Source organism: Bombina bombina, chromosome 6 (genome assembly GCF_027579735.1).
Source record: "Bombina bombina isolate aBomBom1 chromosome 6, aBomBom1.pri, whole genome shotgun sequence".
Lineage (NCBI taxonomy): Eukaryota > Metazoa > Chordata > Amphibia > Anura > Bombinatoridae > Bombina > Bombina bombina.
This window is the reverse complement of record NC_069504.1, coordinates 56,958,987-56,976,665: the sequence shown is the minus strand read 5'-3', so window position 1 is coordinate 56,976,665 and position 17,679 is coordinate 56,958,987. Positions and strand designations below refer to the sequence as shown.

At 38.5% G+C, this 17,679-nt stretch overlaps 1 protein-coding gene across 2 annotated transcripts in view; it reads left to right on the top strand.

Annotated features, from left to right (window-relative positions):
* Positions 1-17,679, top strand: part of LOC128662598 (uncharacterized) — a 115,539-nt gene that overhangs the window by 86,099 nt on the left and 11,761 nt on the right. For both annotated transcript variants that reach the window (XM_053716419.1, XM_053716418.1), the window contains 2 exons: positions 3,736-3,762; positions 4,174-4,237. In XM_053716419.1, coding sequence (XP_053572394.1) covers positions 3,736-3,762; positions 4,174-4,237 — 91 coding nt within the window. The remainder of the gene's footprint in view (positions 1-3,735; positions 3,763-4,173; positions 4,238-17,679) is intronic.

Here is a 17,679-nt window from a genome sequence, read left to right as displayed (position 1 = left end):
GAAACAGGCGTCAGTGATACTGATTGCTCCATCGTGGCCGCAAAGGATGTGGTTCGCGGATCTGGTGGGGATGTCATCTTCTCCTCCATGGAGGTTACCTTGTCGCAGGGATCTGCTGGAACATTGTCCTTTTGTTCATCAAAATCTAGATTCTCTGAGGCTGACTGCGTGGAGATTGAACGCTTAGTCCTCGTCAAGAGAGGTTTTTCTGAGAGAGTTATTGATACTCTCATTCAAGCTCATAAGCCGGTTACTCGTCGCATCTATCATAAGGCGTGGACAACCTACTTATTCTGGTGTGAAGAGCATTTTCCTGGCATAAAGCTAAGGTTGCCAAGATCCTGTCATTTCTCCAGGATGGACTGGAGAAGGGCCTTTCTGCCAGTTCCCTGAGGGGACAGATTTCGGCCCTGTCTGTTTGTTTTTTTTATTAATCAAAGTTTTTTATTAAGGTATTTAGCAATACAACATTCACAGCATGAAATCATAAATATTACCTCCACAATATGAAGACAAGCATTTGTTGAAATTAAAAAATACAAGAGTAACCTCAAGGTTTACATATCACATTACAGAAATACAACTCCTGATACTTATCATAAACTAAATAGGTGAGCTATTACCTATACCATAATTCTAGTGTATCACAGTTTTTAATATTGCTGGTCTTGCAATGATATCTTACAATGTTTATTTTATGCAAGTTACTGTAGTACCTCTTTATCATGAAGTAATGCCTAATAAAATGATACTTTAAATTGAACTTTTTAACATAATAACAAACTACCTTAACTGAGAGGTACCAGCGTTTAGGCGGATTAGTACCGCTGATATATTCACCTATATGGGTGAATGCTAACTAGGTGAAATAGTTGGTAACTTAATCGTGAGAGTTAACTTAAACTTAGGGACAATGTAAAATACAGCCCAAAGGTGTGCCCATTCAGCTGGAAACATAAATATAACGGATGCTGCTGTGCAGCAACGTGATACCCAGAGATCGTTAACCTAGGAAAGACAGAATACATAGCCCCTTTTTCCTTTAAACACATATGCTAGGGCTTATAACATTCCACACTGTCAATATATATAATAAAACAAAACACATTACACGTCTACCAGGAGCTCCGGGTGGACACATAGATATTACTTGCTGCCGGGGGAAGTATCACTAGGTGGGGGGAGGGACTATTTAACCAGGTGTTCTTAAAAACATATACACTGATGTGCCTCACTCGTTCTACATTAAGTAGGACATCACCTCGGCCGCCGGCGACGTCAGTAACAGGGTGCTTTATGTAGTTAGGTATTTAGGAGGGATCTGTCGATCATTAACCAGAATATATATCATGTGGTAGTCGGTAGTCATGGCTTAAAACAAAAATAATTCTTTCCCCAAAAGGAGCTAAGGTTCACCAATCTGCTTATGACATGTGGGAAGAAATATGTAATACAAAAAATGTGGACATTAACACCTGTGTAAGAAACTAGCATTAAAAAAATAAAAAATGAGCTAATCAAATATTATCACAGGCTTATTGTTATAACATTATGAAAGGATGCAAAAGCGTCAAAAGGGCTAATATTGAGCATAATAAACTAGGATAACTCTGATGTGCATACTATTGAATTCTTCATTTTCTAACCCACCCCAGTCCTCTGAAAATCTTGCCAGATTATAATGCTGATGTTCTCATGTCTTATGCTCTTCCATGACTCACAGCGTGAAGATGTCAGGTAAATTCCCATTAATCTGGCGGAGTGTCTACTTGTAGCTAGTTTGTCCCTAGCAAATGCACCGAGTCCTAGATATAGGTGCAGTAGCACTAAACCCTCCCATCCGTCTAGGGACTCCATGTCGCTTCGTAGATAAGTTGTATAGCCTGCAATCCGTTATAGCGTGTGTGAAAGGGCACAACAGCTTAGATTTGCTGTGTATAGTATTCCGTTCCGTTTAACAGATAAGTAGGATAAGGGGGGGTTCAGCATCCCTGATCTCAAAAACAGCACATAATGCAATAACTTTCTTGAATCTTCTGAGCTGTAGATAAAGTGAGAGCACTCCGATTTACATTTCTACTCCATAAACAAATAGAAGTCAGTCTGTGCGGGATGTATGTTGTTTTCCGCTGCCAGGGCTGCTTCATAAAGGAGTACTGCGCCACTGCTCTTGTGTTGAAAAAAATCACCCAGATAAGTCTCTTTGTAGATTCAGCTCTTAAGGGTGATGTTTAATAGGGATAGTATAGATTGTTTCCCCAAAGGAATCTCAATATGTGTAGGTATATTATGTTTATAAGTGGGAGCCTCAGGGAAACACGTCCGATCGCTTCAGTGGCTAGCTCCGCCCCGTCTGTTTTACTGCACAAGAGGCTCTCAGAAATTTCAGATATACAGTCCTTTGTTAAGGCTCTGAATAAGAACAGACCTGTGTTCAGATCTAAGGCTCCGTTTGAGCCTATGCATGAAATTGACATTAAGTTGTTGTCCTGGAAGGTTCTTTTTCTACTGGCCATTGCCTCCGCATGCTGAGTTTCTGAGATTGCTGCTTTGCAATGTGAGCCTCCTTATCTGGCGTTCCATTCTGATAAGGCTGTCCTACATACTAAGTTAGGGTTTCTTCCTAAGGTCGTGTCAGACCGCAACATCAATCAAGAGATTGTGATTCCTTCCTTGTGTCCTAATCCTTTTTCTTCGAAGGAACATTTGCTTCATAATTTGGACGTGGTTCGCACCTTGAAGTTTTATCTTCAGGCTACTAAGGATTTTAGACAAACTTCTTCCTTGTTTGTTGCCTATTCTGGGAAGCGTAAGGGTCAGAAGGGCTCTTTGACCCTTATCTTTTTGGTAAAGGAGTGTTTAGCTTATGAGACAGCAGGACATAAACCTCCTCAGAGAATTATGTCTCATTCTACTAGAGCAGTGGTTTCCTCTTGGGCCTTTAAGAACGAGGCCTCTATGGATCAGATTTGTAAGGCGGCTAGTTGGTCCTTCTTACATACTTTTTCTAAATTTTACAAGTTTGATGTTTTTGCTTCAGCTGAAGCAACCTTCGGGAGAAAAGTTTTGCAGGCAGTGGTGCCATCAGATTAGGGTACGCCTCTCTTTTTGTCCCTCCCGTTATTATTCAGTGTCCTCTAGAGCTTGGGTATAAGATTCTCAATAGTGAGGAATGAAGCCGTGGACTCTACTTATATTAAGAAGGAAAACATAAATTATGCTTACCAGATAATTTAATTTCCTTCTGTATAAGGAGAGTCCACAGCCCCCACCAGTATTCTCCGATGGGTGGCCCCCTAAATTATATTTTTGTTCTGGCACCTTTTATGCCCTGATATTTCTCCTACTTTTCCTTGTTCCCTTGACAGAATGACTGGGGGATAGGGGAAGTGGGAGAGGTATTTAAGCCTTTGGCTGGGGTGTCTTTGCCTCCTCATGGTGGCCAGGTTCAGTATTTTCCAACAGTAAGGAAAGAAGCCGTGGACTCTCCTTATACAGAAGGAAATTAAATTATCTGTTAAGCATAATTGATGTTTTTCTCTACCACTGAAGTATGATTTAGCTTACAGCTGACTGTGAGCTTTGTGGGGAGGGTAAGGATGGATTAATTTGTCCCCACAATACACCTCTTGAAAAGAACTTAAACAATTGGTAGTCTTTGCATATTTAAAAAAATATATCATTTAAGTGAGTTAACCATTTAATGGTTTAATGTTGTTTTGTTGTATTTTGCAGGATTTCATCAAGAAAAAGCTATTACAGGTAAATAATTTAACCAAATTCTAATGTGATTTTTATTTATACAAATACATTTAAAAAAAAATATTTTACAGTTGTATATAAATAATATTAAATGCAATTTGTATAAAAATCCTTTTGATATAGGAAAATATATCGTTTTTATATACTAATAAACATCTTGATTTTTTTTTTTTTTTTAAATAGAAAAGTACTACATTGCCTTTCCTCATTAAATGTGTGTATTATTGCTGCACTAAATTATTTTAATTCATATATTTCTGAAAATTACCACTCTTTAAATTATTTGATATATTTAATGATTTAAACAACGTATTATGTAATTTATTTTGCATAGCTATACTATAAAAAAATAAATGTTTTACATTTGTATATATGTTTTTATTTTTTTAAATGATGTTCTCTTTTATCTAGGTGGATTGGTTTTACTCTTTATCGTTATATTGGTTGTTGCCATATTGCTCTATATAAAATACAGGCAAGTTTATTTCTATCATTTCCATAGCAAGAAACAAATCCTCAAGTGCTGTATTAGACAGCTGGTTCTCAAAAATGTTCAGACTGTGGCACACTTGGCAATGAAAATGTTGATTGTGGCGCATCTGTGTTCTTAATGCTGGACTTATATGTAATTAACTATAATTTTTTTTAGTATTTTACATTTTACACTACATTGACTATGTTCAAATTATATTTATATATATATATTAGGACATGACAGGAATGAAATATTGCAACAAATGTTTTCTGTTGAGATGTTTTTTAAAGTGATTGAATGATGATTTAAAGCCCAGTATTTAAAAATACTCTTAAAAACATGGGCACTTTACATCATTAAAGTTTACAATTACGTTTTTTTTTTAAAATACTTACCTTTTTGTTATCGTAAACACACCAACGATCCTCCGCCCTCATCTCCTTCAGTATTGAGCAGATCGATGACAAATCTGGCTTCCTCCGATTGTTGTGTGCCACCTTTGGGTTCCAGCTCGTGAGGCACACAACGATTGGAGGAAGCAGGATATTCATCGATATGCTAAATACAGAAGGAGATGCGGACGGAGGATCGGCAGTGTGTTTACCGTAACAAACAGGTAAGTATTTTAAAAATTGTGTTTAAGAGTATTTTTAAATACTGGGCTTTAAGTCATTTAACTTTACAATCACTTTAAGTTACTTGGTACCATGGACTCATTTGAGTGTCAACTCATGCATGCACACTGTTTATATTAATCATTTATATTTCTAGAACAGGCTCTCACAACACACAAGTATAACTAATCAAGTTAACCAACCTAAGTAGCCATCAGAACTTGATGACGTAATCATTTTGTATTACTGGTAGTCGACTGTCAAAGCTTTAGTTTAGCATTTGCAGCAAAATAAATCAATGTTGCATACATTAGTCTGGCTATTGTTTTTATACAAATATACTGATTGCTGTAATTTGGGCAAAAATATTTGTTACTATTAAAATTCAGCACCACACCTTCAGCTCTCGTGGCTCACTGAGAAACCCTCTACTAGATTATGACATAAGAAAACAAAGGTGTCAGAAAGCAAATTATCATTTCCCCCCACCAATAAGCACCTGGTAATAGACCCCAATAGCAAACTGAAGCCTCAGACATTCAGTTTTGATGTATCAGCTGATATGGCCTTGCAGAAATTACAGACCCACAAACGTACTGCAGAAAGAGATGGTAATGATTATACATAACTCACTGCTACTGCTTATGTCTTGCATGTTTAAACTACTTAACCCCTAAACCACCAATACCCCACTGCATTATCCCCTAACCTACTTAACCCCTACACCACCAATAAACCCACCACATTATGCACCTAACCTGCTTAACCCCTACACCACCAATACCGCACTGCATTAATCCCCTAACCTACTTAACCCGTACACCACCAATAAACCCACCACATTATGCACCTAACCTGCTTAACCCCTACACCACCAATACCGCACTGCATTAATCCCCTAACCTACTTAATCACTACACCACCAATAAACCCACCACATTATCCCCCTAACCTACTTAACCCCTACGCCGCCAATAAACCCATTGCATTATGCACCTAACCTATTTTACCCCTAAACCGCCAATACCCCTCCGCAATTACCCCTACACTACTTAACCCCTAAACTGCCAATACCCCACTACAATAAACTTCCTAGTTAACCCTTAAACCGCCAGAACCCCACTGCAAACTACCCCTACACTACTTAACCCCCTAACATCTATCCCCCCAAAACCCATAACCTAACACCCTCTAAGTTACACAAAATAAAAAAATACTAACATTACAAAAAATAAGAAACACATTAGAAAATAAAAAAACACTTCCAAAAATAAAAAGAACTCAAACAGATGTACCTGTACTAAAATCCCTAATAGGCCTAATAAGCAGAGCAAGCAACATAACTGGCTTATTGTGGAGCCCATTACTGTATAGAAATAAAAACTTTACCCATATTTCTTCAATATTTAAACTAATATAACGGTATCAATAGTGTTATTCCCAGGTTATCTTTGCTTTGGTTATATTATATGTCCCTTTTATTTAGGGCTAGATTACAAGTGGAGCGCACAATCTGGTTTTACAAGTGGATGGTTAAATATGTTAACCAGAAAATCGCAACATGGCCAAAACGTATTTTTGGGTCTGTTTTACTTTAAAGTGAAGGTAAAGTTAACTTCACTATTTTCCGCCATATTATAGATTTGATAAAAATAGGGCGAGTTTAATTCATCAGTTTTTTATATTGTATTATATAAAGCTGTTTCTTACCTTTTAAACAGCTGACGATAATATTCTTTCCTCCGCCCGCCATTTTATTAAATTGATTGACAGGCTAGTGATATTCTATCCGCCAATGCTCTTTTCCCCCGCACATGCATTCATCCCGTATTACCCTACTGTCTTCTCCATGCTCGTTCATGAGACGCGCATGCGCTGTTGGCATCACCAGTAAATCATTGGATACAAAATATATTCTGGATCGATTGCGTTCATAGTAAGTACTAAAGCTTGTTACATAGCGTACTTAGGCAATCCAACTTTTAATATTGTACATTTAGTTTAAAAAATTTAACAACGATTGCGATTGGTGCATGCGCATTGTAAATCTGGATCTGGAACGCGCTTTTGAGCGACATAGAGAGTGGGTGGGACCGCTCAAGACGTCAGACAGAGAAGAACAAGGAAGTAGGGGTTGGGAGGAGTCAGCATCTATACGGTACCGATTTAAAAGTATATATATTTTAAAAACAAGAACTGGTATAGAAAGCGACTACATTCATGTACTATTGCTAAATGCCTATTTAATAACTACCTAGCTAAAATAAATACAACCTTACCTAAGTTACACTAACACCTAACACTACACTACAATTAAATAAATTACCTATATTAAATACAATTAAATACATTTAATTAAATTAGCTAAATCACAAAAAAAAATTTAATTACAGAAAATAAAAAACAAATTACAAGATATTTAAACTAATTACACCTAATCTAATAGCCCTATCAAAAAAAAAGCCCCCCCCCAAAAAAAATAAAAAATAAACTCCTAGCCTAAACTCCTAGCCTAAACTATCAATAGCCCTTAAAAGGGCCTTTTGCGGAGCATTGCCCCAAAGAAATCAGCTCTTTTACCTGTTAACAAAAATACAAACAGCTCCCCCAACAGTAAAACCCAACACCCACACAACCAACTCCCCAAATAAAAGCCTAACTAAAAAAACTAAGCTCCCCATTGCTCTGAAAAGGGGATTTGGATGGGCATTGCCCTTAAAAGGGCATTTAGCTCTATTGCAGGCCCAAAGCCCTAACCTAAAAAATAAACCCACCCAATACACCCTTAAAAAAATCCTAACACTAACCCCCGAAGATTCACTTACCGGAAGTCTTCATCCAAGCGGCAAGATGTCCTCAACAAAGCCGGCAGAAGAGGTCCTCCAGACGGGCAGAAGTCTTCACCCAGACGGCATCTTCTATCTTCATCCTTCCGGCGCGGAGCGGGTCCATCTTCAAGACATCCGACGCGGAGCATCCTCTTCTTCCGACGGACTAACGATGAATGAAGGTACCTTTAAATGATGTCATCCAATATGGCATCCCTTAGATTCCGATTGGCTGATAGAATTCTATCAGCCAATCGGAATTAAGGTAGAAAAAATCCTATTGGCTGATTGGATTAGCCAATAGGATTGAACTTCAATCCTATTGGCTGATCCAATCAGTCAATAGGATTGAGCTCGCATTCTATTGGCTGTTCCAATCAGCCAATGGAATGCAAGCTCAATCCTATTGGCTGATCCAAACAGCCAATAGAATTTTTTCTACCTTAATTCCTTCTTGGATGAAGTCATTTAAAGGAAGAAGAGGATGCTCCGCGTCGGATGTCTTGAAGATGGACCCGCTCCGCACCGGAAGGATGAAGATAGAAGATGCCATCTGGATGAAGACTTCTGCCCACCTGGAGGACCACTTCTGCCCATCTGGAGGACCACTTCTGCCGGCTTCGTTGAGGACATCTTGGCACTTGGGTGAAGACTTCTCCTGGTAAGTGAATCTTCGGGGGTTAGTGTTAGGATTTTTTTAAGGGTGTATTGGGTGGGTTTATTTTTTAGGTTAGGGCTTTGGGCCTGCAATAGAGCTAAATGCCCTTTTAAGAGCAATGCCCATCCAAATGCCCTTTTCAGGGCAATGGGGAGCTTAGGTTTTTTTAGTTAGGCTTTTATTTGAGGGGTTGGTTGTGTGGGTGGGGGTTTTACTGTTGGGAGAGTTGTTTGTAAAAGATTTTACAGGTAAAAGAGCTGATTTCTTTGGGGCAATGCCCCACAAAAGGTATTTTTAAGGGCTATTGATAGTTTTTGAAGGGGGGGGGCTTTTTTATTTTGATAGGGCTATTGGATTAGGTGTAATTAGTTTAAATATCTTGTAATTTGTTTTTTATTTTCTGTAATTTAGTATTTTTTTTGTGATTTAGCTCATTTAATTTAATTTATTTAATTGTATTTAATGTAGGTAATTTATTTAATTGTAGTGTAGTGTGAGGTGTTAGTGTAACTTAGGTTAGGTTTTATTTTACAGGTATCTTTGTATTTATTTTAGCTAAGTAGTTATTAAATAGTTAATAACTATTTAATAACTATTCAACCTAGTTAAAATAAATACAAACGTGCCTGTAAAATAAAAAATAAACCCTGGGGGCGGAGCCAACTGCCAACTCGACAAGACGTGCCGTTGCTGAGCTCCTGAAGCTAGATCATTAAAATATTACTTTACGGCATTTAAAGAACTTATATATCTTTATGTTTCACTCTAAACATGCACTAGGGCATGGCTTTTATAACCTAGGTCTCAGATAAAACGCATTTAATGCGGAGAAGACGAAGAGGCCTGCTAGCCAGTTGAGATTGTGACAGGGAGTATTTCATTATAATCAAAGTGCCAGATTTTCTCTTGACGGACCGGACTGCTCCCTGGTTTGTTTCCTAGTCGGATAACAGATCCCTGCAATGCTATCAGGATGGAGGAGTTCTCTATACAACTTACTCTCTTAATTGAGGGGCTATGCAGTAAAGCCGACAGGCAGTTTCACAGCCTACGGTCTCTCATCACTGAACAGCGCAACCAAGATGGCGCCTCTTACCTAAACAGCTCAGACTCCAGTGAGGTAAACCCGATAGAGGTTTTGATGCAACCAACCCTGCTGATACTCGGACGAACGCAAGAGGAGCAGATCGGGCAGGACTCGCCTTACATCTTAACAGGGGTTGTAAGTTACGATTTGGCGCAACCACACACAAATGACCTGTTGCACTTCTCAGCTGCTGCATTAGGAACCACAGGAGGCTGTCCGGCCATGACCGGACAACACTCACAGCTTTCCCTATCTCCCTACCTGAGATCCTAAGTGGCCCTTAGATCTAATGCTCTCAAGATTTTAGGAAATGCTGACGGTTACAGTGGGCAATTAGCGGAGCATTTACACTCTCCATTTCAGGTACTCACAGTATGGAGGAGAGGAGACTGGGCAGCGGTCCTATCTTTTGTCCAGGAATGGAATGTTTCGCAAAGCTCCTCTTCACAGATATCCTGTTCCACCACTGGACTTCATTCAGAGTCCTGCCTGGACCCCCAAATTGACAGACTTGGAGTAGGTTAGAAAGGATCTCTCTACACTCTCAAGGACTTTATCTTCGGCTCCTAGAGACTTAAGTTTATGTGCTTGATGAGGACTGTCTTAAAACAATTATTGACGCTTGATTCAACGGTTGGAATTTGACTAAACATTACCTTACTTGATTTTATGTCATCTACACTCCTCAGCTTCATAGTGTTTTTGCCTACCTTTTGTAATCTTTCAGTGGGAGAAAATTTCCCAAACCCATTATACTATTGGTTGGAGTTAATATAACCTTATTTCTGTTGTCGCCTATCTCCATAGATAATATGCTCTGTACTCACATAAGATACCAGTAGTATGATAACTGTATGTTTGATGCTGTAATTGGTACACTCTGTATATATATGTTTACTAAACACAGGATCTAGGCAGAATTCTGTGTTCACACACCCATGTTAGATTCTACTCCCCTTTTGTAGAATTTTAGAACTGAGGGGGCTTACCTCTCCTAACTGGCTTCTTACAGATATCATTAGATACCATGCCCCTGATTATAACATAGGTTTAGGAATTGGAGATTATGTACAGGACCTTATCATTGTTCTCTTTTTAGATATATATCTATCTGTTTTTCTGTTCATATGTCCTAGCATTAGGGTAGTCCACAAGTATCACATGAGTTATGTACATATTCACTATCTCACTGGTATATTCTTGAATATCCTAGAATATTACAATTTCTTCACAGCTGTTAGCAGAAGCATGCTTATATTTCAGTCTAGGGAAATCTTCAGTTTAGTGAAATATGTGTCACTCTTCTGTACCCATATCAGCATTATATTTTCTGTACTACGCTATGAGCATAGCACCCCTATTAGCATGTATACATCAGAAAATTGACAGCATAGTAAATCTTAAGTCAGGCTGACTATTATCTCTTAGGTTACTCTGTACAGTTATAACTATATACCACAGACTACGCCCTTCTATCTGATAATAATTTAATACCTAATCTAATTTAGCTCAACCTCCCAATTATGATAAGGCCTGTTGTTAGTAGTCTGCAAGATGTACCTATTGGGAGAGCTGAGGCCGAGATAGGGATTCAGTACTGTTTTATATTGTTCAGTTTTGACCTCATGTATGCATTAGCTGTACACTGGAGTATCTTCCTTCCATATATGGAAGATGGTACTGTCCTAAGCCTGACATGTTTAGCCCTAAAAGTTTTCAGCACTTTATTATTGCTGAATGCTATTAAGCTTATACCCCACTGTCCTGAGAGTTTATAGCATATGTGCCATCCCTCTACACTATTTTATTAGCTATTTTTACATTAGGATAGTACATGGAAGCTGAAATTTTATTATTAATATTTGAGCATCAGGCTTTAGTGCTTCCTTAGCGTGTACTGCTAGCCCAAACCCAACACTAACATGTTACATATTTCTGGAGGTTTATCAGTTATAATACTTCGTTTATTATCCTCATTCTAAATTGATTTCTTAACCTAGATATATAGTTGTTAGGGATGCCTCAGGGTAAAACTATTTGTCATTTATTTTACATTCCGATATTTTCAGTCATATGGGCATCTGTTTCTGTTGCCTAAATGCTGTATTAATTTCATATATACATATATAGATAATGACAGCCGCTATCATTGTTTATAACTGTATGACTGTCATCCCTAGTCTCTCTATAGCTTTATCCGCATTTCTAGTACTTATTACTAGTTCCTGTCGAGCTCCTCTCCTCCCTTTCCCGCCGGTTTTCACTGCTGATGGGTCATATCCCCACTCCTTATTCCCGCATCGCCCATAGGTGGCACTCCCCCAGGAGAGGAGCTCACCCAGAGGTTCTCTATGCTCCAAATATTCACCTTTTAACTACTGCGGTATGAGAGCCTAGCTCCATCAGATAGTAGCACTTGCATGCTCCTTTCTCTTGAATAGCTAAATCAGACTCTGTCTCATTAACCTAATTAATACTCCCATGTTTTCTAAAATACATTTAAAGTTGACCTAATTACACTTGAGGTTTGAGTTTATGTGTATATGTTTTCAGGCTCCCTCTATAGAAGTACAAAGGTTTAGATGGGTGTGGTTATGTTCATATTAAGTAATAATCCTTTAGCTCCTCCTAAACTTACTTCTAGTGCTGACATACTACCTGGCTCCGCCCTCCACCCCCCCAATTACATTTTGAGCGGCTTTCGCCCGCTGCATCCCCCTTCCCTTCTGCTCATTAGCTAAGCTCACTATCCATACGAATTAAACTTTTTATGAGGAAACCATATATTAACTATTGTTCCTTAGAAATCACATGATGGGTTCTCATCGATCTGCTAATATGTAAGCTTTTTCTATTATTTCTGATAACTTCCATTATATCTGAGCTTTAGCTTCCATAACCTATTATATTTTAAAAATGAGGTCACTAATAATACAACTCAATATTGTGTAACACATTATTCATAAGCTTACCCTGTAACTTTGCTTATGGTGTACAATCTATTTGCTTAAGTTCATCCTGCAGCATAGTTTGAAAATTGATTTCTCATGTTAATGCGTTCCACTATGTTGCCTATGATACATATGCTGTCGATCCATATTGTTTGTTCTTGGAGATTTATCTCTCCATCTTGTTTTATAACCTAATTGTCCAACGCAGTGTTGAGCTGTTGCTAATATGACTTATGTTTATTGTTGAAACCTCAATAAAAAATATATTTAAAAAAAATAAAAATAAACCCTAAGATAGCTACAATGTAACTATTAGTTATATTGTAGCTATCTTAGGGTTTATTTTATAGGTAAGTATTTAGTTTTAAATAGGAATTATTTAATGAATGATATTAATTTTATTTAGATTTATTTAAATTATATTTAAGTTAGTGGGTGTTAGGGTTAGGGTTAGACTTAGGTTTATAGGGTTAATAAATTTAGAATAGTGGCGGCGTTGTTGGGGACGGCAGATTAGGGGTTAATAAGTATAATGTAGGTGGCGGCGATGTTATGGGCAGCAAATTAGGGGTTAATATTATTTAACTAGTGTTTGCGAGGCGGGAGTGCAGCGGTTTAGGGGTTAATATGTTTATTATAGTGGTGGCGATGTCCGGAGCGGCAGATCAGGGGTTAAAAATTGTATTATAGTGTTTGCGATGCGGGAGGGCCTCGGTTTAGGGGTTAATAGGTAGTTTATGGGTGTTAGTGTACTTTTTAGCACTTTAGTTATGAGTTTTATGCTACGGCGTTGTAGTGTAAAACTCATAACTACTGACTTTAGAATGCGTTAGGAATCTTAGAGGTAGAGGCTGTACCGCTCACTTTTTGGCCTCCCAGGACAGACTCGTAATACCAGCGCTATGGAAGTCCCATCAAAAAAAGGGTTTACGAACTTTACGTAAGTCGGTTTGCGGTAAGGCCAAACAAGTGTGTGGTGCCCCTAACCCTGCAAGATTCGTAATACCAGCGGTAGTGAAAAAGCAGCGTTAGGACCTGTTAATGCTGCTTTTTCAGCTTACCGCAAAACTCTTAATCTAGCCGTAAATTTACCAAAAATAATAAACACTAAAATCACGAAAAATAAAAAAAACTATTATTACAAAAAAAATTAACGAAATTATCAAAAATAAAAACAATTACACCTAATCTATTAGCCCTATAAAAATAAAAAGCCCCCCAAAATAAAAACACCCCCTAGCCTACAATAAACTACCAATAGCCCTTAAAAGGGTCTTTTGTAGGACATTGCCCTAAAGAATTCAGCTCTTTTACCTGTAAAAAATACAAAGTCTCCCTCAACAGTTAAACCCACCACCCAAGCAACCCCCCAAAATAAAAAAACCTAACTCTAAAAAAAACCTAAGCTACCCATTGCCCCTAAAGGGGCATTTGTATGGGCATTGCCCTTACAAGGGCATTTAGCTCTTTTGCATTGCCCTTAAAAGTGCATTTAGTCTTTTTTAAAGCCCGAACCCTAATCTAAAAAAAAAAACACCCACAAAAAAAAAATAACACTAACCCCAGAAGATCTATTCACGGTTTCTGAAGTCCGGACATCCAGGCAGCAAGAAGTCTTCATCCAGGCGAGGTCTTCATCCATCCCGGCGGCGCGGAGCTATCCTGGATCCCCATCCTGCCCGGAGCGTTCTCTTCATACGGTCGCTGCCGTACATTGAAATTGAATGCAAGGTAGCCGTTTCAAAATGGCGTCCCTTGCATTCCTATTGGCTGATTTGATTCTTCAAATTCAAATCAGCCAATAGGATGAGAGCTTCTGAAATCCTATTGGCTGTTCAAAACAGCCAATAGGATGAGAGCTACTGAATCCTATTGGCTGATTTGAGCAACCAATAGGATTTCAGGTAAAAGAGCTGATTTCTTTAGGGCAATGCCCTACAAAAGGCCCTTTAAGGGCTATTGGTAGGCTAGGGGGTCTTTTTATTTTTATAGGGCTATTAGATTAGGTGTAATTGTTTTTATTTTTGATAATTTCGTTTACTTTTTTGTAATCTTAGTGTTTTTTTTATTTTTCGTGATTTTAGTGTTTATTATTTTTGGTAAACTTAAATTTTTTACATTTTTAGTAGGATTTGTTTTTTTATAGTTGTAATTTAGATTTTTTTAAATTTTTCGTAGTGTTAGGTTTTTTTAAATTTGTAATTTAGATATTGAATTAGTAGTTTTTTTATTTTATTAGAATAGTTATGTTAGGTTAATTTATAATTTAATGTTAGGTTTATATTTATTTCAAAGGTAAGTTTTTATTTATTTAATTCAGATACAGCATGTCATTTTATACAACTTTCCAATTTACTTCCATAAAAAAAATGTGCACAGTCTTTTATATTTACACTTTTTATGTCACCAGCTCCTACTGAGCATGTGCAAGAATTCACAGAATATACGTACTATGCATTTGTGATTGGCTGATTGCTATCACATGGTACAGGGGGAGTGGAAATATACATAAACTTTGAAATTTGTTAGAAAAAAAATATACTTATTTGAAATTCAGACTCAGTACTATTGCATTGTCTTGTTAGCTTGCATTTGTTGATTATGCAAATCTACTGGTCCTTTAAATAGAGTTATATTGTAATTTTAATTTAAAGTTAGGGGGTGTTAGGTTTAGTGGTTAATAGTTGAATTGTGTTTTGCAATGTGGGGGGGCTGGCGTTTTAGGGGTTTATATGTTTATTTAGTGGCAGAAATGTGGGAGGATGGAGGTGGAGGGGTTAATAACTTTATTTAGTGTCGACGATGTCGGGGAGCAGTGGAATAGGGGTTAATAACTTTATTATAGTGTTGGTGATGTCGGAGAGTGGCAGAATAGGGGTTAATAACTTTTATTAGTGTTGGCGATGTCTGGAGCGGCAGATTAGGGGTTAATAACTTTATTTAGGTGTCGGTGATGTTGGGGCGATAGATTACGGGTGTTTAGACTTGGGGTTTATGTTAGGATGTTAGGTATAAACGTAACTTTTTTTTCCCCATAGACATCAATGGGGTTGCGTTACAGTGATCGCCATTCCGCATTTTAGGTGTTAGGTTTTTTTCTAACACTCTCTCCACATTGATGTCTATGGGGGAAGCGTGCACGAGCACATCAAAGCAGCCCGTGGATTTTGTGCGGTATGGATCTTAACGCCACCATATCGCACGCACAAGGAGGCTTTTCAGAAACTTGTAATGGCAGCGCTATGGAGAGTGAAATAACGCAACTTTCCTTCTTAATATGAGCAGAGTCCACGGCTTCATTCATTACTTGTGGGAATACTGAACCTGGCCACCAGGAGGAGGCAAAGACACCCCAGCCAAAGGCTTAAATACCTCCCCCACTTCCCTCATCCCCCAGTCATTCTTTGCCTTTTGGCACAGGAGGTTGGCAGAGAAGTGTCAGAAGATACAGAGTAGTTCCTTATGGGACTGGAGTTTTAGGTAGTCTTGTCAGCCTCTCAGTGAGAGCATTGATGAATGTTAGGGTCTGGGGATGCAGGGAGAGTCTTTCTGCGAACCCATCCAGACTCTTATTAACAGCAACTAAGCAATCAGTGTTGACGAGTTTCACTGCCTGCCTCTTTCATTAAAGTCCATGTCAGGAGCGATGCTACAAGACTGTCAAACTTGAGCGGCTGTGTGCCTGTTCCACGGCATAGATTCCGGTAAGATTGTTTAATTTCATTACTTTTATTTTTGGTATAGCTGCGCAGCCTGTTAGGTTTGGCGTGCTTTTTCCTGTAGCAGGGGCGGTTCTGAATGGCGCACCATGTGACTAGGTGTGGTCACACTGATTTCTTCTTTTCCTGACTGTGAAGTTTACCGGAGACAAAGCGGTTTCTCTGTGGGGCCTGGGTCATAGGAGGTGGTGAGTGCCCCAGCCATTTAAAGGTGCCATTTATCTTTTTCTATAGTTCATCTTACAAGCGCAAGCTATGGAGGACTCTGATGCATTGGAGGGTACTCCCTCTTTACCTAAATCTGATACCTGTCTATATTGTGAGGAGGCTACAGTATATCCGCCTGCTCAATTATGTTCCACATGCCTTGATAAAGTAATTTTATCTAAGAAAACAAATATGTTGTACCACTGTGGAGTCTCCGTCCTGTGAGGTGTGTTCCCTGATGTCATCTACTATTACACATGCAGCTTCCCATTGCACTGCTAATCCTCCTACTGGAGGGGCCCTCGTTCCGCCAGATTTTACTGAACAGCTACAAATGGCAGTGTCTGCGGCCTTCAGTGCTTTACCTCGCACAGCTAAGCGCAATTGAAAGGTCAAATATTGCTATCCTTCCCAGGGGTCATCTACTAATTTAATGGATTTATCTGATACCAAACTATCCGATGATGACGCCTCTGATACTTCAGAGGATGCTCTTACTGGGTTGGAATCTGCTGCCTCTAAGCCTCCAGCTGCGGAGGAACCAGACTTTAGATTTAGGATTGAACACTTACGCTTTCTGTTAAAGAACGTTTTGGCTACTTTAGAGGTTCCAGAACCAAAATTACCTGAGGAACCTTGTATTCCTAAACTATATAAGGTCTAAGAGGACAGGGTTGTACCACAGACTTTCCCAGTCCCCGTAAAGATGGCAAATACTATTAAGAATGATTGGGAAAGACTTCTTCCTTTAATAACTTATTCCCGGTTCCGGACTCTCAATTAGAGTTGTGGGGTTTCCGTCCCTAAGGTGGATGGTGCTATTGCCACGCTTCCTAAACCCACTACTATCCCGCTTAAGGATAGTTCCTAGTTCAAAGAGCCCATGGATAAGAAGCAAGAAACTCTGTTGAGAAAGATGTTTCAGCACACGGGATATTTATTTCAACCGGCAGCGGCGGTTGCTGCGTTGGCTGGAGCCGCCACCTATTGGTGCAACTCTTTATCTGATATGATCGAGGTGAAAGGTCCCCTTGACACGATCCAAGAAATAATTAAGGCCTTGAGAGTGGCTAATTATTTTATTTGTGATGCAAATATACAGATTATTTGCCTGATTGCCAAGGCATCAGGTTTTTCAGTACTAGCACGTAGGTGTGATATGTGTGAATAAATTTGTCTCACAAACTTTAGAGAAAAATAAAATAAAGGGAATGTAGCTCTATTCTTGTAAACAGCAAATATATATAACTTAATATACTCGCATGCACAAGGTGAGCATTTACTTTAGTAATTGAAATGAAAGTATGGACTATACCTCTATGAATGTTAATAATAATTCTTATGTGAGAAGCTTATATAGCTTCTACTATATAAACAA